The sequence below is a fragment of the Amblyomma maculatum genome, chromosome 11 (genome assembly GCF_055883805.1).
Source record: "Amblyomma maculatum isolate TAMU_Amacu chromosome 11, ASM5588380v1, whole genome shotgun sequence".
Taxonomy (NCBI): domain Eukaryota; kingdom Metazoa; phylum Arthropoda; class Arachnida; order Ixodida; family Ixodidae; genus Amblyomma; species Amblyomma maculatum.
Genome location: NC_139354.1, coordinates 53,535,507 through 53,559,339, shown reverse-complemented (window position 1 = coordinate 53,559,339; position 23,833 = coordinate 53,535,507). Strand labels below are relative to the sequence as shown.

At 42.3% G+C, this 23,833-nt stretch overlaps 1 protein-coding gene across 1 annotated transcript in view; it reads left to right on the top strand.

Moving 5' to 3' along the window:
- The first annotated feature begins 4,038 nt into the window (after positions 1 to 4,038).
- The window catches only part of LOC146173823 (uncharacterized), a 35,361-nt gene continuing 15,566 nt past the window's right edge, over positions 4,039 to 23,833 (top strand). Inside the window, exons 1-3 of the mRNA XM_084585279.1 lie at positions 4,039 to 4,336; positions 5,221 to 5,392; positions 5,867 to 5,949. Coding sequence (XP_084441405.1) covers positions 5,239 to 5,392; positions 5,867 to 5,949 — 237 coding nt within the window. The 5' untranslated portion in view covers positions 4,039 to 4,336; positions 5,221 to 5,238. The remainder of the gene's footprint in view (positions 4,337 to 5,220; positions 5,393 to 5,866; positions 5,950 to 23,833) is intronic.

The following is a 23,833-nucleotide window of genomic DNA, read 5'->3' as shown; positions in this document are numbered from 1 at the left end:
AATATATTTCTGACGCTCTGCAAAATTGAGGCTAAGCTGGCCAAACATTTTTCTTTGTGAACTCATGATTGCGCTCTTAAAAGTATAAAAAGGGATCACCGAATTCTAGACATCATTCGTAGTTGCCGCTGCTAGATTGTTGGTTTTAATTTTCTTAAGCGGTTAAAACTATCATTTTTCAGTTCAGTTCAATTCAGTCGTTCAGTCGTGTCCGACTCTTCGTGACCCTATGGACCATATCACGCCACGCTTTCCGGGCTCTCACTATATTCGTAACATATTACATAACTTCATCATTTTTCAAGCAATCTAGAAAAGAATGTGGGCTTTACCCGGCCGAAAATCGTACGAGAAACGTCCGATGGAGGGTATCAATACAAAAAAAAATCAGTTCTTGTAATTCAACAACTCAAATCATATAATACAGTGCAGTATGGGGCTGGCATACGCGCACTTCATTTAGCTTTGCTATTTTCAACTCATTTGTCCAAACAGGGCCAGTTAGCTTCGTTTCCTACCGATCAACGTCACTATCATCATCATCATCAGCCTGATTATACCCACTGCAGGGCGAAGGCCTCTCCTATATTTCTTCACTTGACCCGGTTCTGTGCTAGCTGCATCCATTTGACCCCTGCGTCACTAACAGTCATTCAAAATTGATAATACTTTTTTAACGATTCAGAAAGCGGCAGCAACATCAGGCCCTCTTCATTCAGAGCCTTTCTTGCTAAAATATTGTTTTGCATTCAATGCTGACTAAATTAAATTTCATTTGGCACTTGAATATTCCGCCTAGCCACCTGTGCTTGGTGGCTTGATGGGCTACGTTTTTACTGAATACCGCCAAGGTCATTGAGTGTTTTCTTTTTTCTTCCTGCACAAGTGTTTTTTATGCTCATCTTTTCGTCTCGCATTAATCCACAAATTATCTAATAGCTTGTCCGTCTGATACTTTGCTCCTGTGACGCTTCGTTCACTTCATTTTTCTTCCGTTTCTTGTTTAGAATATTCGGCTGTGAATGGGGCATTTTCGTTCAGTTTTACAGTGATCCGTTTTTTCGCTCTTGCTATGCCTTATTGCCGGAGCATGCACTACGTGGCAAGATATTCAGTTGTATAGCACAACATTTTTGCACTTAAAATCACATGTAGAACCTCATCTTAATCAGAAGCACAATACTCACATGGTAACTGAGGCGTCATCTGCGCAGCTTGTATTGACTGTAGTCCCGCTCAGTTTCTGAACCTCCTATTTCAAGCTCGAGCACTGCGGATTGTCTCGGCCACAACACCGTAATGTTTACTCAAGACGCGGTCGGAGTGGGGAGTCTTGCGCACATCAATCAACTCTACAGCAAGAATGTTGTGCAAACACATCGATGATGAGCCGAAATTTCGATTGCACTACCTTGTTTGTCCCGATGATAGACGATATTCGCGCGATGGGGTGCAACCAAACGGAGTGATAGAAATGCTCCTATTCATTCCTTAGCACCTGCCTTATTCGCCTGCGTTCCCTAGAGAATATGCGCAACTATGGTAGCTTTCACGTTCTTGCAACTCTTTTTATTTCACCAAAGCTCTTGCGGCTAAAGTACACCTTAAATCCACCTGGTAGCACCTTCAGGTTTTATGCACTCTGGTTTGGTATAATCTTTGAAAAAGCCAAGGTTCTCGCATTTGTGTCCACATCAGCACCTCGCAGTCATTTGCCTTGTACCGCAGATTCACGGGAAAGCTGCTCTCCTGCATTGACTACGCGATGAACCAACTTGCAGTTTACTGTTTTGTTTTAGACTTACGTCTATGCTTATTGCGCTGCATCTGATTATCGATTCATATGGAGACCTGGCACGACTGTGGCTGTGCATTAATTGCAATTTGCTCATTGACAATCAGAACCTGTGCACTTGTATTGCCACCGTCTCTGTTCCACGTGCCTTTCAGCAGGGGAGGCCAAACTTGTTGTTCCGCGATTGCGGTAGAACACGGCGTGTTTCACGTCCTCTCTCAACATGCAAAAGTGAAACATAGTTACTGCATTTTTCTCATTCCTTCACTCGGATCTCTTCTCTTCGCTCGAACCTCATGTTTTGACACTTTGTTGGACCAACATTTTAATTTTGCTCTCTCCCTAATGCTCCATCCATATTCAAGGTTGAAGTAGGCATGAAACGATATAATGCCGTCACGAAAGCTCGACCTGTAATTCGCTGAAGTAGAGAACCCTCGAAATATCCCGGAAATCGAAATCCCCGGAATACGTAAAATTCAAATCCGGAACACTAAAAAATATCCCGGAAATCGAAATCCAAAAGCCGTTAATGGAAGAGGTTGAAGGGATCTCTTTCAAGTAGCTATTTTCAGCTACACTAAACGTAAACGAACCTGAAACCCTGCTGCAGACTTTGTTTCTGGAATGCTCTACTACCGGAAGTGCGCGCAGGCAGGGATGGTCTGGCGCAGCAATCATTACATTTGATCGCTACCTTAATGGCATCACAGACGCTGCCTCCCCCAGTGTTCGTAGGGACGCTTTTAATGCTTCATGCTAGGAATAATCGCTGGCACACATAAACTTAATGGCTCGAGAATAACTGCGAAGCCATCTACGAACCAGGGTACACTGTAAAAACAAAAACACCTTTTTGGGCATTTGTCTGATTCAAAACACCCTTACACCCTGAGTCTAGGGTGTTCGTGCCATTGGAAATCACCTCTTGCATGCCAAAGGGGTGCTTTGGCTGGAGAATATGCCTTAGGGTGTTACGGGCAAGCAATATCACCTAACATGCTGGGGGTATATGGCTGCGTAACTTCGTAGCCTTTTATACACAAGCGGCGCTGCTAATATAACCCAACACCTAAATAAAGCACCAAAAGTAACGCTAAAATTAAAATTACACACGAGTGCTTTCTAAAAATGAAACAGAAACTGAAACAAAATTTCACCGCCAGGAGGCTGCCGGTAGCTACGAACGCTCTTTTCAAATTTCACAATATGGCCGTTAGCATTGTGGGGTGCGTTTCGACCACGTTTCGGCGTATGCTGAATGTGCTTCTTCGATTGTGTACCCTCGTGAAATGTGTTGCATTTCCCATGCATATGTGTTACAGAAGTGTGTACACTTGTGAAGTGCCTTCTACATGTGGTGTTTAACGCAAACTGGCATTTATCATGTCGGCAAGTGTCCGGACTTCTTTTTGCTTTGCTCAGGCCGAAGGACTGCTGCAGCGCTTTATGTTTGAGATGTTCGAAAGAAGAAGGCATGGACAATTTTTGTTTTCTGCGTGACTAAGAGGTATATGCGCTGACTACATTGCACTCGCGCTGAAATCGCACTGGTTGGTTTCGTGCCGGTGATACGAAGGCGGACAGCGTACTTTGCGGCTGACGCAATCGTCTGTGAAGGTAAGCCTATTCTCACGCATATTGCGCTTTGTGGGAACAGTGTCCTACCGGATTGCTGCATTCTGTGTCTTTTTGTGCCGGAACGCTCCAGAATGTGCTGAAATGAAAACGTGAGACACGCGCTTGTTTTCACCTGGCTGCCAAAATGACATCGCACACGTGGTAGATGTCGCGGCGAGTTACGCAGATTTCGCGCAAGAACATCAGTCTCAACTTTCTTGAACAGAAATAATGTATGTGCTACGTTTCCTTGCATTTTGTACACGCAGGAGGTTCACGAAACGATTTTCGTTTCTTGACAGTTTGATACTTGCGCTCAGTTCGCAACGACTCGGTTTTGTTCTACCGTTTCCGTTCGTGCGGTAAGGTCATGTTGGCGTACTACCTTAATTCTCCTAGCACTCTCGGCTCCCCCCTCCCCCCTCCTCCCTTATCTCTTACACTTCGCGCTCGCTCTCCTGAAACCTCTTTCATGCTTCGTCGTCATCTTTCACTCGGAGCGGTGCGACCCCTCCCCCCCCCCTTTTTTTTTATTTACTCGGAGCATAGGCGTGCACCGTCCTGCTGCTCGCGGAGCGTCCTCCCGCAGCCCTTCTGTTTACACTTTTTGTTCGAGGAGGCTATGTTCGTTCTCGGCGGCCGTTCAGCGCGGCACGCCTGTGCGCTCGTGCTCTCGGCATCGAAGTGCGCTGGTCGGCCGGCCTGGTTGCATAACAGTTTATTCCAAACTGCGTAAACTATATGCCGCTATCATCAGCCTATGTTAACTTCCCCGCGTCTGGATTTGCCTTTTTTAATCACAATGGGAGCATTTTTCATTTTACGGGGACCATATTTTGCGGTTGCATGGAGTGTGAATTTGCATTTTTATTATGCTGCTTTTGTTATGGCGTTTACTTTTGCTCTCGAAGAAACATTTAGGTACGTATTTTATTTTCAGCAAGACTTCAATTAAGGCACTTGTACACGTGCTACGTCAGCTGATGTGGTTCAAACCATCCAGTTTTCATTATTTTTGTGGTCACATTTCAACATAACTGTTTGACCGCATTACTTGATTTTTGTAGTGTCTTTAGACTAGAATAAATAGATATTCCATACTGCTGCCTCAGCATTCAAGTAGAGGTCGACAGCTTGAATTCTGTGGCCAAATATTGTACCGGATGTTGCTATTACAGAGTTTGATTCTGACCAGATGTTTACTTTGTTTTGTCTTTTGCTTAAATGTACATATGAAGCGGTTATCATAGCCTTAGTCGCATATGTTTACCTTCTTTGCTCATCACAGTGCGCATATTGCAGGCAAATTTGTGACTTACTGTTATTAAAAAATTTGTAATGTATGTGTTGAAAGCAGTTTACTCATTTAAAGGGCCCAGAAAACAATTTGACTTTCATATGCTAACGATGCATGTCTGTAGAGTGTCTCTAAGAATTGAAGCCTACTTTTTAAAGCGGAGCGGGGACCCTTAGTTTAGAGATATATTACATATTTTATTGTCATTCAGCCGTGTGCCAAGTTGAGAGAAGGAGGATCATAATTTTTGCTTTGTTATTTTTTATATTAGACTTTCCTTATTATTGCTTGCAGTTTGGCGATGAGTGGCAAAATACTGATGGTTTTTGCAGTTTTCTAACCTTAGTAAATATTTGTATTTGCTGTTTGCTAATGTCAGTATTTTTTTTTCAGATATGTACAAAGACATCAATTGCCTTAGCTTTTGTACAATGATGTTTAATATTCAGTTACTTGAAACATTGAGTAAAATGAATTCTTTATAGCTACCATTCACACAAACTTGCAGTTCTTACATGACGTCAACATGCTGATCAAGAAGGACGGCAAAGAGGCAGTTGAAATTGGCCTTAGCAAGACACTTGTCTTGGTTTTGAAGGACACCATTCGTGCAAGAAAAAAGGACATTGCCCGGGTGCTCGAAGTATGTTCTGAGGGAATGCGTGAAAGGAGAAAGAAGCGTAAGTATTAAGCTGTTTCCTTCTGTTTGCTGCATGTGCTATCTAATTGGCAGTTTTTCGCTAAATGCCTACATTTTTGCCATTTTGCATTGCCTTATAGATATACTAAAAACATGGCTGAGCATCAGAAAGAATCATAAAACCATAACTAGCCTGTGCATTTCTTCGTATATAACAATTTTCGCATTAGCTAAATTTAAATTACCTATTGTTCTTATCCATTGTAATGGTGCAGCCTTTTCGAATCTGTTCAACTAGTTGCAGAGAATTAGGTGATACCTGATTCAAATCTTCACAAGCTTTGCTGATTTTTGCTGTCAGATGTTTGGCTTTCAGTTTGCGTGCCTCTACATATTTTCAATTTTGTTTATTTGTCTTCCTAAATTAGACAATAAATTATCGCCTCAAAACTCGGCTGTCTCTTTTTACCTGCAAGGAGGTACACCATTGTTGTGTTGCTTCTTTCTATTGTAGATGTACAGACAGTACGCATTCTGCAACTCTTGGCAAACATTGGGAACCAGCCGGGAGCTCTGGATGTTATGTTTGTATCATTGGTAAGTTTTCTCTTTGTCATTTGAATATTCAGGAAGCCTACTTGAAACCGACATTATTAGCGAATTTTCTTTGTTTCTAAAATGGTTTACGGTCTAACTTGTAATATGTATTAGTGATTCATAATTCAAATGGAAATACTACACAAGTTTTCATCACAACTGTGAATTCTTTGCTGTGAAAGGATTATTTGCACTGTAAGTACAATCAAAAGCACTTTTAAGAGACTCCTGCCATCACATGCTTACCACGTCGTATTGCATACAAGAGTCACCTGATGAAGCACTGGTAATGTCAAGATTGGTGCAGTGTGCTATTTGACTAAGCACTCTGCTGCAGTGGACCAGCAGTGCTTTATCAGATGGCTCTTGCAGGCAGCTTGGTGGGGTTTAGCGTTTACTGGAAAGGGGTCTCTCAACCTGCTCATGCATGCTAGTACCTAACATGTTCCTAATGTCTGGAATATATAATCTGAGACTGCTTCAAAAGAAATATTTGCCACATTGTCTTATCCTAAAGGCTTCTGAAGGTGGGTAATGCAGTTTAATAGTTGTTTTAAAAAAATGCTGTAATTTGCTAGCCAAGTTTGAAATGATGTAATAATTTTAATTCTTCTGAGATCAGGTTTACCACATTGGTTGGGAGAAAATACTGCTATATTTCAAGGTTCATGCTGTATAAATATATAGCCTTCAACTACAGATGCTAACATTTCATGCATTAACCATGTGGCACTGTCATAGACATTCTCATTTATAGTAAACATTGTCAATAAATCCAAATTGTTATTTTTGCATTTCAAGTTAGTCAACATATTTTTAGTATTCGAACCTTTAGTATTTCAAAGTGCTCAGACTGCCTGCCGCTATAACAATTACAACTTCTTGAACACTTGAGCTTCCTGCCGCCTCTTGAGGCTCACCACTGATGTTCTGGATGTCTGTGCATACAATGTGCTATGCGTGGAAAATGTTTTAACATGCCATGCTTCAGTGTTGACATTTTTTAGAGCTTCTGCTGTTTGGTTGTTTGGTAATGCTCTGCTGTTGTACACGTAATTGTCGCTCAACTCAAAGCTCCAGTGTACACATTCAATGAATAATGTGTGATGAATTTTCAGAACTGCCACATAGAGCAGCGAGAACACTTTTTCCTTGTTACTAAACCCTAAATGTAAACACTTCAGGAAGCATTGCGATGACCTAGGGCTTGGCTGGTTCATACTTAGCACAAGAAGACGTGCAAAAGTTCAGAAATGCATTATGTGTTATGTATTACATGCACTTTGTTTTTTTTTTTTGTAGTGCCCCATCACTAAGTATGCTCTTTCCACGTTTTTTTTTTTTTTTGTTTGGTTCTGCAGTATCTACTTGGCCAGTGCAGGGTATGCTGTAGGCCTTGTGTGAAGCCTTCAATTGAGCCAGCTGTTAATATTTTAGTAGTAACCACCGTGCTACAGTGCTGTTTATTGTTTATTTACATTTTTAACTATCATAATAAGCATTCCAGGTCATGTGAAATGAAAAGTTCGTGGGGCATCATAGAAGTTCTCTAACCCAGGTGCTTTTGATGAGTGTAGCCATTTTTGTTTAATAAAATACCTTGCATAATCTAAAATTACCATGCAGCAGCATGCTGCATGAATAAAAATGGGTTGACCTTATTTGCTCTCATTTATGACTTGATCAGACTGCTGGCTTTGTGCCTCCTGAACCAACCATAACAGTATACTCTGCATTGATAATTGTGAGATAACCACCAGTGGTTTCCGGTAGGGCCCTTTTCCAGTACATTGCTGTACACTAAAGGGGCATTGGCGTATTCTAAATATAGAGTAGAAAATACGTTGAATTTGCTTTTCGCCAGATGTAGTGCATATTTATACAGCTGCTCTGTTATGCACTTCTTTCACAATTTTATCAAGGAACAGGAAGAAAAGCCTGCCACGCCGTGCGTCGGATATACTGGGAGCAGCATCAAAGAAGCTGAAGAGCATTTTTCCTTCATTGAGCAGCGGAAGCTTCTTCGAGTCATCGACTCTACTTAGGATATTGTTCCAATAATGGGTCGATTTTGGCTGTTCAATCTGACATATGACAAGGGGTCCGACAATTTTTGCTGCTTCATAGAGCACCTCTTTTTGGGCGTCTGCGTGTCGAAGCCAAGATGCGCTGCACGACGCTTTATTTCATCACTTAAGGCCGAATTTTATGCAAGCGCACGCGTTGACACTGACAAAGCATAGGAATAATATTGTGTACTGCGATTATTGTTGCATACGACTAAAAGTTTTGTTGTTGTTTTTTAAGAAATGTCACCATGCTGTTGTGTGCATTGTTCGGTTCTGTTTTTTTGAAAAAAATTGTATACTTTGTTGTCTGCATTTGTTGGAACTGTTTTGCTTTTCATTTTTTTTTTTGGTATTTACGCACATAACATGTTTTTGTCCGTCTGCTAGGCTCTCGGTGGAGAGTGGCAGTATTGTTAAATAAATGAGGTTCCATAGCGCGCCTCAATGAAGAAACAGAACACAAGTGCCCCCCTGCCCCCTCCACCAGCACCCGAGCACCCACTAGCCCGAACCCTGACCCTTCTATGCCGAATAAAAGACTTCCAGTTTCCTTCTGTGTGACATTTTTTTGTAACATGCTCTGTGAATTTGAAAAAACAATCATACTGGCATGGGCCATTCGAGATGTCAAAATAATGGCATGCAGCATCTCTTTACATGCTCATTTGGCATTACAGGTGGTTAAAAGGAATACCATTAAGCTTGATTGCAAATATGTACATAGGAAAAGCATTAAGGAACGTGTAGTGGCAAAAGTAATTCCTAATTAGGAAATGCAATATATGGACGTTATCCGCACTGATTTTTATCAAGGGGTGTAAGGGTGCAATGCCACTGCTTTCACCCTGCAATAGGGTATAAAGGTGATGAAAACACCCCAGTGCATTGGCCCCATAGAAGGGTGTTATGACCAACCGAAGCACCATCGTTGAGGGTGTACTAGCACTCTGAAGCCACTTTTTTTCAAGGGTGCATGGGTGTTAGTTATAGACATGCGAAAACACCTAATAAGGTGTTTTTGTTTTTACAGTGTAGGCACGCGAGCACGTTTTCCTAAAGTAGTTTGCATTAAATAAGAAGCCGAAGGCGCGGACGCAATAAATGTAAGCGATAAATCACCAAACGAAGAAATAAAGTTCAGAAGCTGACAAGACTTAACTGTATGGGCAGATTTTTCCCATGCTGGGATTACAGTGATTGACAATGAAAACTGAGGAAACGGCTCGCATGATATCTTGCTATCTGCATCTACTTCTCACTCTCAGAGCGAGTTAATAACAGCTTGTCCGCTGCTCGAATGCTTCTTTTTACTTCTGGGGAGCTGTACCATTCGTAAACTGGCAGAAGCGATTCTAACACCTAAGCCTATAGTTTTTTCAAAAAGCAAGTGTAAAGGTTAAAATTCACAGTGATTGCCCACTCCCCAATCTATCATTTCAAATTGCTCGTGACAAAAGATTGCATTCGAGAAAAGTGTTTCAACATTTGTTTTCGATATATTTTCTTTTTTGTTTCTATTCATGCTTAACAGTAACAGAGCACAGTATATCCACATTTAAATTAACTTTTCCCCCTTATCTTGCCTTACGTCGTTTCACTGAAACATTTCTTTCTTCGTGATGTCAGTTTTAATAATGTTAAACCCAGTAAGACGTTCGCACGCTTCTCTGAACACGTTTAAGGTAATAGAGACTGCGACGTGGACTTCACGTAGAGCGCCAGACTGCTTTGCAGTCCGCACGCGAGGCTATAGACGGGGGCAGTAGTTACAAAGCTCCCGCCGTACTTGCCTCTCAAGAAATGCCTTGCTTGAAATATGCTTCGCTCTAATAGATATCTTTTAAGATCATCTGCTCTTCCCACATTTGGCAAGTTCGTGTCGGTTTGTTTGGGTTTTTCGCGTGGTCACCAAGGGCGCGAGTTAGAATTTCTCGAATCCGAAGCATCACGTGACCCTAGATCACGGGATGCCAGCCACACTAAGCAAACCCTAGGCGCAGGCCCCCTACCAAAAAAGAGCGTATTATGGGCCATTCCTATAGTAATATATAAACTTAGTATCGGTTCTGGTGAATATATATATACATATATATATATACATATATATATATATATATATATATATATAGCGGCCGTATTTTGCTTTTAAGGATGCCATACAACTTTCCCGATCCGTCATCATCTTGATTATACCCACTGCAGGGCGACGATCTCTCCCATATTCCTACAATAAATCCGGTCTTGTGCTAACTACTCCCACTTGGCCCCTGCGAACTTCTTAGCCTCATCTGCTTACCTAACTTTGTGCCGCCCCTGCTACGCTTTCCCTCCCTTGCAATTCAGTTTGTTACCCTAAGCGACCATCATTTTTCCTCTCTTTGCACTACATATCCTGCTCAATCAATTTCTTCTTCTTGATTTTCACTAGAATGTCAGTAACTTGAGTTATTTCTCTGACCCACTTTCCACGCTTTCTATCCCTTAAAGTTACTTCTACCATTTTTCTTTCCAAAGCCCTCTGCGTTGTCTAACTTACGTACAACCCTTTGCTTTAGCCTCCACGTTTAAGCCCCATAGGTGAGTACAGGTAAAATGCAATTGTTGTATAGTTCCCGATTATACTTCAATATCTTACCGACAGCTCCGGACGGTGGGCCGTCCTTCTTCAGGGTAAAATTGATTATCACCGTGACGAAGAACAGTCCACCGTTCGAAGCTGTCGGCAAATTGAATACGTATAATCGAAAGTTGCGCGACATCCTTGTGTGTGTATATATATATATATATATATATATATATATACACGGATTTCCAAGGATATTGTGAGCCTCCCAAGGATCTTCTTTCACGTGTACATAGCATCGTCGTCATCCTGCGGCGTTACCTATGGCACGTGCCTCGGTTGTCCATCGGAATAAACGCCAGACACGGAATCCCTAGCATGCCATCTCGATCTGGCCTTCTGCCACGAAATATATATATATATATTACCAGTTATACATATTACGTAAAATTACCAGTCTAAATGCACCTTCGTTATGATATGCTAGTCGCGCCTTCAACATTGGGAGTCGAAAAGGTCGCAATTTGCGTTGGGAGTCGGAGTGCTTATCTTAGAAACCACTGGTCGTAGAGACATGCGGGTGGCACCAAACGATTCGTCTCGACGAGATCTATGACAAACTATGTTTCGATTGGCGATAACAGCGATAGGTTACAGAGTGGTGAAATCTAGGTTATTCCGTTGCCCCTTGGGCGACACTTCACTCGAGGCCGAGGTGAGCGGAAAGAAGGTACATAGGCAATGTTTCAGTCGGGAGACACCTCAGATGCGTGCATGTGGTGGTGAAGGTGCGACACGACGACAATGAGACGATGTATTTCTACAGATATACGAGTGAATACGTCCCAGGCCTGATCTGTCAATGATGGCCCTTCTTCGCTGCACTGCAACAACTGTCGTTGTTAAAATCATGCTGTAACCTCAATGGCTGCAATGACTAAGAAACTCATGAGCTAACGCTCTTGCAGTTTGAGGTCTATCAGAAAGCGGCGGTCACTTTTTTTCAGCCTGAAACCGGCAGGTACAATGGGCATACAAGAATTATGAGATTTTACGAGGCTCTGAATATCACTTTAATTCCTTTTGATGATAGTTTTGAGTGCACTTCGCACCAGTCCTGAGTTTTGTGATAGCCTACACACCACACTTACTTGAGAATTGGTTTCTCGGCAGGCACGAAATCGTCAAGCACAACACATGCACCCACTGTCAGGAAAAGTGTACAGCAGCCTTAAAACACCTTATATGGCAATAGGCATCTTTCTGAAGACAATGATACAAAATTACGCATAGTCCACCAGACGATATGCAAGCCATAGCACATCAGATACTATTAAGCACCGGATACAACACGCCATTGCCACCTGTGGCAATGAGAGCTGCCTGCTTCGAAAAAAGTGAGAGAGGTCGAATTAAAAAACGCAAATCAGTAGCATGGCAAGCAACGAGAAACAGCATGAAGAACTGTGAAGAAGCGTGAAGCTACCTTCCTATCCCGCCTAATTCCTTAATTACCCAGAAAGCATCCGAGAGCCATACTTTTATTCACATGAAGGGTTTAATCACTTATTCATTCTTTTGGCACTGAAAAGCACTGCACAGAAAATGGCCAAACGGCAGAGCTCATGCCAGGCAGATAAAACGCATGGCTCGGCTCGCTGTACTGTTATGTTCGCTTTTTGTTTGTTTCATTTTCTTGTGGTCCCGATTTATTTGTGCTGGCGTATTATTTTTCGTATTGTCTTCCGCTTCCGCCATGTCGACTAACTTTGATTTGCCCTCGCTTCTCTGCAACAACAAAATATCTTTCCGCACTCATTTGGCCCTACAATCCAAGAGCCAACAATTGCTAATAATAGTCCTAGGTCCAGTCAAAATCCACCGTTTAGAAAAAAAACATCCCAACAAGATTAGTAAACTATGTTGAGCGGTAAACGATCGTTTTTCTTGTGCACTTCGTATTTCTGTCCTTAAATATTTCGTGGTGAAGCTAGTTTCGGGAGAATCTAAAAGTCATTAGGGAGCCACTTTTTCAGTGGTATAATTTTCATCTGCGAGTTATCTGAGTAGGACTTTAATCTGAACAAAAGTGACGTAATTTGAGCGGGGAAGCAGCCGGTTTCAGAGAGATCCGTCTGGACACGGCGTGTGCTATACGCACCATTTCGTCGCTTCATCCAGTTCCAATTTATTATGGACAGTACTGTGCTTCAGGTTCTAGTATAACTGGCGCCCACTTGCTCCGCCGAGTGAGTATTAGCACAGTTAGTTCTCCAAGATGTCTTGACAAGCTGTTCACCGGCACTCGTTGGAGCAGGTGCGTTATTGCTTAATTGGTAGCAGACTCACTTAAGCATATGAGCAAAATCGTGAGCGTGTTTTTGTCACGACTAGTGCGTCTTCCTCTCCCACTGACACACTTTTGTGCCATTACTAGCTCTCTCCACTGACACATCAGTTTGGGCAGCTGGTAATGACATATAAATTATACACTGAACAAGATCGCTAATAACTACGGCCTAACGGTACCTGTTTTGAAAATGACTGCAGGTTTTCGAATGCACCGGATGTACGGAATATTCGGGTATAAGAGCTAAGCAGCATGCACGTATTAAGCATTTTTGCGCTTTTCACGCCTTCTTTTTAGATTTATGTGCTGCAGGCTTGCTTTGTTATATGGCATAAATGCATGATGTAAGATGACTTGCTAAGGCTTTCAGAAATTATAAGAATAAGGGGGGAGAAAATGACCCTAACACTGCATTCGCCCTAAGGCATTGATTTTGGCATGGCACTCAAAAACGTTATTCGCTTTTACAACTGATTTGAATTGTAACGAATTAAAACGCCATAAAGAAATGACACGCACAAATTGCATCCATGACATCTAAGTTTTTGTTACGACTATTTTCTAAGTGACTCCCTTCTGCGCAGTATTGCCACTTCGTGGTCGTGGTCGCCACCATGTGACATCTGCTCTACCCGGCACCTCCACCAGATGTCACGTGGTGGTGACCAGGGTCGATGACACAAATGAAGAAACAGGCTTGATGCTACGGAAATTAACTCTTTATTGGGCTGACTTGCGTCCGCAAAAGAACTAAGTAACTCGGCGGCGGCGATAGAAACAAACGTGCTCGTCGATCGTCGAACAAAGAATGCCCGTCACACTCGTCAACGCTCAATTTAAAGGCTGCACAGAACAATCTAGATAACGTCGCAAACAGCTACCAGCACGGGCTGGAACATTCTGGAAAGACACACGAGTGGCCGGAATCTTCGAGATAGATCTTGGTGCATCTTGCGCTGCAACGAAACTAATAAAGGTGTGACTCATGACGTCATCATCATCATCAGCCTGATTGTACCCACTGCAGGGCGAAGGCCTCTCCCATATTTCTCCACTTAACCCGGTTCTGTGCTAGCTGCATCCACTTCACCCCTGCGAACTTCTTAATCTCATCCGCCCACCTAACTTTCTGCCGCCCCCTGCTACGCTTTCCTTCCCTTGGAATCCAGTTTGTTACCCTCAGCGACCATCGGTTATCCTCTCTTCGCACTACATGTCCTGCCCATGTCCATTTCTTCTTCTTAATTTCCACTAGAATGTCGGTAACTTGAGTTAATTCTATGACCCACTCTGCACGCTTTCTATCTCTTAATGTTACCCCTACCATTTTTCGTTCTATAGCCCTCTGGGTTGTCCTCAACTTAAGTAGAACTCTCTTGGTCAGCCTCCACGTTTCAGCCCCATAGGTGAGTACAGGCAAGATGCAACTGTTGTATACTTTCCTCTTGAGCGATACCGGTAAACTGCTAGTCATAATCTGCGAGTGCTTGCCAAATGCGCTCCATCCCAATCTTATTCTTCTTATTATTTCCTTTTCATGGTCCGGATCTGCCGTTACTACCTGCCCTAAGTAGACATATTCGCCTACTACTTCCAGTAATTCGCTACCTAATGTAAACTGCTGTTCCTTCCCGAGGCTGTTGAACATTACCTTAGTCTTCTGCATATCGATTTTCAAGCCTACCTTTCTACTTTTTCTGTCTAGATCATCAATCATTATTTGCAGTTCATCCCCCGAGTTGCTTAGCAAGGCAATGTCATCAGCAAATCGCAGATTACTGTGGTATTCTCCATCTACCCTTATCCCTAACTGCTCCCATTCCAAGTCTCTGAATACTTCCTCTAAACAAGCTGTGAATAGTACTGGGGGGATTATGTCTCCTTGCCTAACACCTTTCTTTATGGGAATTTTGTTGCTTTCTTTATGCAGAAATATGGTTGCTGTGCAGCCACTATATATATCTTCCAGCACTTTCACGTACGGCTCGTCTACCCCCTGATTTCGCAATGCCTGCATCACCGCCGAGGTTTCAACTGAGTCAAATGCTTTTTCGTAATCAATGAATGCTATGTATAAGGCCTGGTTATATTCCGAGCATTTTTCTATCACCTGATTGATGGTATGGATATGATCGATAGCAGAGTACCGTTTCCGAAACCCTGCTTGATCCTTTGCTTGATTGCAGTCTAAGGTTGTCCTGATTCTATTAGCGATTACCTTAGTAAATACCTTATACGTAACAGACAGTAAGCTGATTGGTCTGTAATTTTTAATGTCCTTAGAGTCCCCTTTCTTGTGAATTAGTCATCATCTGGGGGTTCTTGCCAAATGTGCTCCATCCCAATCTTATTATCCTTGTTATTTCCCTTTCATGGTCCGGATCTGCGGTTACTACCTGTCCTAAGTAGACGTATTCGCCTACTACTTCCAGTGCTTCGCTTCTTAACGTAAACTGCTGTTCCTTCCCTAGGCTATTGAACATTACCTTAATCTTCTGCATATTGATTTTCAAGCCTAACTTTCTACTTTTCCTGTCCTGGTCATCAACCATTCTTTTCAGTTCATCCCCTGAGTTATGTAGCAAGGCAATGTCATCAGCAAATCGTAGATTACTGAGGTGTTCTCCATCTACCCTTATCCCTAACAGCTTCCATTCTAAGTCTCTGAACCTGGGAGCATTTGGGCTGAAATAGTGTAGTAGTTCGTGCGAGATAGTTGTTTACAACACATACAAAAAAATATGGAACGCCCTGTAATGTGACACCTAGCCTCTGTCCTGCACGAAGAAATCATCATCATCATCATCATCATCAGCCTGACTGTACCCACTGCAGGGCGAAGGCCTCTCCCATATTTCTCCACTTAACCCGGTTTTGTGCTAGCAGCATCCACTTGACCCCTGCGAACGTCTTAACCTCGTCCGCCCACCTAACTTTCTGCCGATCCCTGCTACGCTTTCCTTCCCTTGGAATCCAGTTTGTTACCCTAAGCGACCATCGGTTATCCTCTCTTCGCACTACATGTCCTGCCCATGAACGAAGAAATGTTGCGTCTTAATTATGTTACGAGATGATGTGCGTATTTCTCTCCCCTCATTCCCAGATCTAGGGTGCGCCCACGGCTACGGATTTTGTCGCAAAGGGCCCAAGACATTGTCGCGTAAACCTCTGAAGGCAAAATACAAATATGAACTATGTAGTTCAAAAGACCGTGAGATAATTTCTTGGAAATCTAGAGAATATTGAAGCCGGATATTTAGGACCACCCACGCGTTTGGAGGCGACAGCTCGCTAGCGCTAACGGCTATGCGCTGCTGACCAGCCGGATCTTAAGCTTTCTCTTCTGCTGCGGCACGTGGCAAGGGAATGACCAATAACATGACGCCCTCTGCACTCTTCCTCTTTCTCTGAAGGCGCCCTATGCGCTGCTGACCAGCTGGATCTTAAGCTTTCTATTCTGCTCCGGCACGTGGCAAGGGAATGACCAATAGCATAACGCCCTCTGCACTCTTCCTCTTTCTCTGAAGGCGCCCCCTTCATCCTTTTCCCTCTTGCAACACCTCGCCGTCTTGCACGCCTTCGAGCCATTCGCAGTTTTGGTAGCTAGTTGCTGTGGCAACCTCTTTCGCTCGCAGCGGATGTTTCTTCTCCACGTCAGGTTTCAGCTAAGTGAAGCCTTCGTCATAAAAACGAAAGCATGTTATAGGCAAAGACGGGAATCAAAAATCGAACAAAGCCGTTAGGTGGGCTGAACAAATTGGCTGTTTTTTGCTAGAGATACATGACGGCACGGCTTGAAAAGTAGGGCTAATGATCGAGCACTCAGAATACGTATCATCGTGCCCTTCAACGCTCACTGCTGGACGATCAGTGCGAAAACAATATGACACTTTTAATTCATTTTGCTTTCTACAGGCATAGCGGAAGTACCTTCTAATCCAACGCCTTTCAAGACGCAGCGAAGAAGCGGCGAGTGTAGCAGTGCGAAGAACAATAACAAGCCAGGGGTGAACGCTGTTGTTAAGAGAGAAATTCGACCGTGCAATTTGTTTCGCTGGAGGCGCATCTTTTATTACTCTATTATTAGATGTATGGGCGGAAAAGAGCACTTTCTGACATTGTTAGCAATACTCCGCCAACGGACCAAAACGTTTCTCTTATACTAAATGCTAGAACATTAATAATGAGTTTCTCGGCCATCATGAATTTATCCAATCACATAAAGCTTCTCTATGTAAGATGAGACAAATTACATGGTCAGAGAATGCAATGTTCAAAATGTCCCCTTGTACAGTTCCTATGCGCTCACAAAGCAGAGGTGTTACACTTTTAGCAACGTACCAGCTGCAAAAGCTTGCTTCAATATGAGAATTTTTCTTACCTTACACAGATTCGATTCCAAAAAACATAAATGACCAAGTCTGAGCTGTGCAGAAGTTTGTATAACTTATTTTCCATTATTATAACACAATTCTGAGCACTGTAAGGAAAATTTGCGGATGGGGTAAAGTACACAGGATAACAAAGTATCACCGAATACTATACAGAGGCCTTGACGGTCTTTTGTTTTTTTCAATAGAGATAAAAGCGAAGCATTGTCAAGAACACTAATGGTCGACTACACGCAGAATTTTGAAGAGCGTTACCCATATCGGCCGCTCTGCACTTCCCATGTTCGTTTTCTCTCTGAATCAAAGTCAAAGAAGTCTTGCCTTTGGTTTCATTTTTTATGTTTCAAATATTAAAGAACTGGAAAATTTTTCAAGAAAACATACTTTGATGTCACAATATGTCAGCTTAAAAAACGAAGCAGTCTTTAAAATTCTTAAAATGACGATGGCAGAAGCATCTTCCGGACGCATATATTGACCATTGACATACCTTTTAGGTATGCGCAAATGATAAGAAGCTTCGCAGCTTAACTTGCTCAGCAGCGGTGGCGGAAGCAACAACGACAAGGGCGTAACTGCGAATCCTTCATTTTGCAGTTCTTCGCCAGGCTTGCGGAGTTACGCCTGGTGGTCTAAACAAGCAAGAAGGACAGCTACCGGCACCGCAAGATAATGACAGCGCCAGCCAGCAGCGTATATATTCTGTTTGTTTCCGCGGAAGATAAGGCAACGTAAGCTACTAGCTCACCATATAGTGTACCGCAGTTTCAATCAAAGAAATTTGGTTACGTTTAGATCAATGATGGTTTTGGTTTTGTGGGGTTTAACGGCCCAAAGCAACTCAGGCTATGAGAGACGCCGTAGTGGAGGACTCCGGTAATTTCGACCACCTGGGGTTCTTTAACGTGCACTGACATCGCACAGCACACGGGCGTCTTGCTTTTCGCCTCCATGGAAAAGCTGCCGCCGAGGCCGAGATCAATGATGGAAAGAATAGCCTGGAGTGATGTTTACAGGGAGTTAAATCCTAGTATAGTATACAATTTTGTCCTTCAATGAGTAAAAAGCAAGTATGATACCGCATTTTCTATGATAGTGGAAAACCCAATAAAATGTCTCAAAAGCCGTGGGTAACAAGAGAATTATATCAACGGATGCAAACTCGCCGCAAACGTTCTGACAAATATATCCGATTGAAAGATCCAGACGTACATAAGGAATACAAAAACTTTAGAAGTAAGTTAGGTTCTGACGTCAAAAAAGCAAGAAAAGAATATTACAAGAACAAATTTTCAGGTGTCTCCAACTGCCCTAAGAAAACCTGTAATTGTTTTAGCGAGCTCAAGGGTAGGAAAACATGTCATATTCCTAGAACATTATTACTAAATGACGTTGAATATAGTGGCGCTGCTTTGGCAGACAAGTTTAATGTGCATTTCCTATTCTCTGGTGAATCATCTCAGAAGCGGGAGAGAAAACATGAAATTGATCAGTATATTGCTTATCCAGTTGGTGGTTCCATATTCTTGAATCCAAGCACTGAACATGAGTATTCACATTCCTTAGAAACTCGAATAAATCCTCGGCGGCAGGCACAGATGAAATTAAGGCCGAACCTATTATTGCTGTTACAGATCTAATCAGCTTGTCCTTGCAACATATATGTAACAAAGCGTTTGTCCAAGGTGTTTTTCCAGATGCTATGAAAATTGCCAGAGTGGTTGTTTCACACAAAAGTGGCAATTATGACAATATAAAGAATTATAGGCCTATACCTGTACTTCCTTAATTTTCTAAACTGCTGGAACATTTGATCAAAATAAGACTGCGTAAGTTCTTTGACGAAAAACACATTTTGTGAAAGAATGGTTCGGGTTTCGTGAGAATAAGTCAACAGAAATGGCACTGCTCAGTATAAAGGAAAACATATTCTCTAATGTGGATGACAAACAATCCACATTTGGATTTTTTCTAGATTTCAAAAAGGCATTTGATTCTATTAAATATGATATTTTATTTTATAAGCTACTATTTTATGGAATTCGAGGAGTTGCCTTAAATCTGGTCCGTATATAGTTCTCTTTCTGGTCGCATGCAGTATACATGTTTAAATGGTCATCAGTTTCAACCTAGACAATAATTATACGGTGTTCCACAAGGTTCTCTTTTGGGCCCAATATTTTGTATTGTTCATATAATAATATAATCTCCATCCCAAGAACTCCAGCAATAATCTTGTATGCAGATGATACCAGGGCAATTTTTTCTGTCATGCATCTTAGTAATATTCAGGTCGAGGAAAATGCGTGGTTGCATGAAATATCTTTATGGTTGAATGAAGGGCAAGAGGCCACAGTCAGAACTGAGCATGGTCTTACTGATTGGTTTCCGATTGAGAAAGGAGTGAGACAAGGCTGCATACTGTCGCCCTGCCTATTTAACCTATATGCCAAGTGCATCATGAGGAAGGCCGGTCTGGACGAGTCTTCAGCTGGAGTGAAGATTGCTGGGAAACGTATCAACAACCTTAGATATGCGGATGATACCACTTTAATGGCAGAAAGTGAAGTGGAACTCAAGAGGCTTCTGATGCGCTTACAAGAAGAGAGTGAGAAGTTTGGGCTTAAACTGAACATTAAAAAGACAACGATCATGGCGTCTTGCCCTATCAAGTCCTGGAGCATCAAGGGACAAGAAGTGGAAGCTGTGACAGATTTTCTCTTCTTGGGCTCCAAGATTACCTCGGAAGGAATCTGCAGCCATGAAATTAGGAGACGCCTGCTTCTGGGAAAGGGAGCCATGGTTAGCATTGACTGCCTAGTGAAGAGCAGAGACATTAGTCTGCCAACCAAGATCCGTATAACTCGTGATATGGTCTTTCCAGTTGTGATGTATGGATGCGAGAGTTGGACTGTGAAGAAGGCTGACCGCCGAAGAATTGACGCGTTTGAATTGTGGTGCTGGCAGAGACTCTTGAGAGTTCCTTGGACTGCCAGGAGATCAAATCAGTCGATATAGTCGACCGTAAACCCTGGCTGCTCATTGGAGGGTCAAATTCTAAAGTTAAAGCTCAGCTACTTTGGTCATCTGATGAGAAGACCGGGGTCGCTGGAGAAACATTTGATGTTGGGAAAGGTTGAGGGTCGCCGTAGAAGGGGTAGGCAGCGAACGCGATGGTTAGGTGGCATCCTCTAGGCGCTGCAGATGAAATCATGTAATGTTAGGAAGATAGTGAGAGACAAGACAGCGTGGCATCACATGATCCATAGGGTCACGAAGAGTCGGACACGACTAAACGACTGAATTGAACTGAACTGAATAAATAAGCTAGAATTAAATGTTAATAAAACAAAGGTTATTGTATTTAAGGCACGCAACAATCCTGATCACTGATGACGCAACAAGCCTGATGAGTGTCACAAAAAAAAGATACGATATGTCGAAAACCTTGCGTACAATGACCATACAGGTTTGTACTTCTCAGAGCATTCCGTGCTAAAAAAGAACAAATTATTTCAGTTTAAAACGCTTTGCTATGTCTTTACGGATTTCAAACTTAATCCAACTAAATATGTTCAATTATACATTAGTAGTAATGCGCCTTATACATTAAGGCACATCAGTTACAGAGTACCACTTGTTCGGACTAACTACGGCACAGAAATGCTTTCGTTTTAAATTCCCAGCGTTCTTAATAAACACACACTAGCCATGGAAATTATTCAGAAATGTTTTTCGAAGAACGCCTTCAAAAAGAAGGCTACAGCTTACCTTCTTTCTTGTTCGGGCGAATAAAGTGTTGTTTCATGCAGAAATTCCTTATGTCCTTGATGTTCTGTTAACTGTAAAATTTCTAACATTTGTTATTCTAAATATGCCCTATAAATATTCAATTTATAATTATCTCACTGCTAGTCTGTTGAACTTTCATCCTTTTTTTTATTTTGCATAAGTGTGAGTTCTTTGTGTGATTACCGCATGTTCTTGCTTCTGCTGCTTGTTGTGAGCATTGTGTCGGGTTTTTGGGCCCCGTCAGGCAGAGTTCATCCGTCTTTTGCCCTCTGTATCCGAGACTTTGTCTGAATAAAAATCAAATCAAAACTAAAATATATAGCGAAATGAAATCCTGAAAGTGGGCAGCGAATAACTCCGTGGATGCTATCCTGTAGACCGGGACAGTGTCCTCGCCGAGTTGATAGCGACTTGTTTTGTTTTTGTTTGTTTTTTGCACCCGTGTAATGTAATGATAGATTGATAGACAAGATTGTTACCGCGATATTGCAAAAAAAAAAGACTATAACACCGACTGAGGGACTGCCGCAATTAGACTATTTGGACCTTTTCCGAGTCCCGCCCGAACCCCTAAGGCTGGCGAAAACTTTCAATGACTCGTCAGCCCAAGGACAATGAACCGGATTCCGCGGCTGACTTCGGGGCAGCTTATATCAATCAGTGCCAGTTAGCGATTTTCTAATCATATATTCTCGGAGTATAGCTGGACCTCACAGTATTTATGGCATATTCCACTTATGGTGCGATCTTTCTACCCTTAACCCCATTTGGCTTATTGCTGCCAACTTTTGAAATTGCGATGCACAGAAACCTATTCTGCATTTCTTAGTGGCTTCTGCTTACAACACGTTGGTGGTGGTCTCAATATGCGTACCGTTAACTGACTACCTCTCCTATGGTGAAGATCGCTGACTGCTTGCCGAAATTCAAGCAATATGCTGTACAAAAATGCAAGAGAATGAATAGGGGAAGACTTTCAAACATGTGGTAGCATTAGCTAGGCTTAAAGTGGTGAGACAGCTGGAGATATTAGAAATTTTCAATCCCCGTGCAATTTGGTGTCTTAGATATCAGTGCCAGGTTCGTGCTAGCAACCAGCCGCTGAAATCTCATAGGAAGATTCAGGTTGGCTGTAGCGGTCTCGTGTCTTATCAAAACAAAAGACCCCTCTCCGTGTGGTTGCGATAGACACTTCGCTGCAGGTGGGTGCCTTTTTTTTTTTTCAAAATTCTTCTGCGTTATTGTGGTGTCTTATCATGCCGTTTTAGAATTTTCGTGTGTATTCTTGCATATTATTAGATTTAGGGTCACGAATATCGCGTGATATCGTTTTTGTCAGCCATTTAGTTTTACTTACATATATATTTAAAATATAGTATTAAATATTGGCACCCAAGAACATACATTATAAAAACATGTAAAAGCATTTCTCATATCTTTGTGAGAGGAAATTACAACGAAGAGATCACAAAATATCGCAGTTAGGGAATTATCTTTGGCCAGATGAAATATTAAAACGCCGCAGTGCCATGGACAAGCATGTAATAGTGCTTCCTCCTGCCTATATTGCAAACTACTAAAAATTATATGACAACAATAAAATACATGTTTGAGACTTGTAGAATGCTGTATGAAGGAAGCGTAGTCATAACTCGTTCGCTGATGCCTAATAAATATTAAATGTAGTGAGAAATAAGATTTGTATACGCGTTCTTCAGTATAGTGTCAAATATACATTTCAAACGCCTCGGAAATAGCCCTGATACGTTGGGGAGCTGAGGGTACTGCGTGTTGGGCTGCAGGTATAAGGAATTGCACTGCCCTCGCCCCTGCGCCTATGACAACTGACGGCCCGAATGTTGCTCCATTTTGCCTGCGCCTCTCAAGCTGTAAATGTTTTTCTGTATCGCTTTTGCAAAACAAAAAATCCGGTCATTTCATGAAATCACAGTAAAGCAAGTGGAGGTTGTATAACACTAATTCTCGCTGGCTTTGTTAAAAATTTGTGTTTAATTATAATCATCAATATCTGTTAGCAGTCTTCATTTCGTGTTTGTCAAGAAATAGCCAGACTAGAATAAAGTAGGGCGGACAATTCCACCCACATTGGACCTACCTAGGTGCTTGGTTACGTTTCCAAGAGTTATGGTAAAAAGATGGCAGTACTGGTGAAAAACGACTACTTCCAGTTAAAACGTTGTAGGTTATGTCGTGTAGTGATATCTGTCTTTTATAGCCGACGCCAAATAATGTTGTGGATAGCGACTTCAAAATTCCACAAATATATTGTTATGAAATATTGAACAAAGTCACGAGTACTGCCCCAATAGCTGCCCGGTGGCATGTACCGTCTTTGCCAAAAGTGACCAGGCTGCGTGTTCCGCTTCTCAGACCTGTAGTAGAGAATTCGTATCACTTTTGAACTTGTAAATCTGCTCAAAGTAAAGGCGAGCTCCTGTCCTCACCTATTAACACGTTTTGACACTCTGCGAATTCATGTTGCCTTTAAAATACAAGCGACAAGCAAAACTTGCAGCCTGGTTACTTTTGGCAAAGACGGTACGTGCACTCACTATACGTAGTATTACCTGACGTTACGTTTGGCAGGAGCTGCCAACTCCGGCCTCTCCTTTGATAGCGGTTAGTGACGTCCGAAGCGCATTCCAATAGCTTTGCATTCAGAGTCATACACGTTCACATGGGCTACGCAGGGATGGTC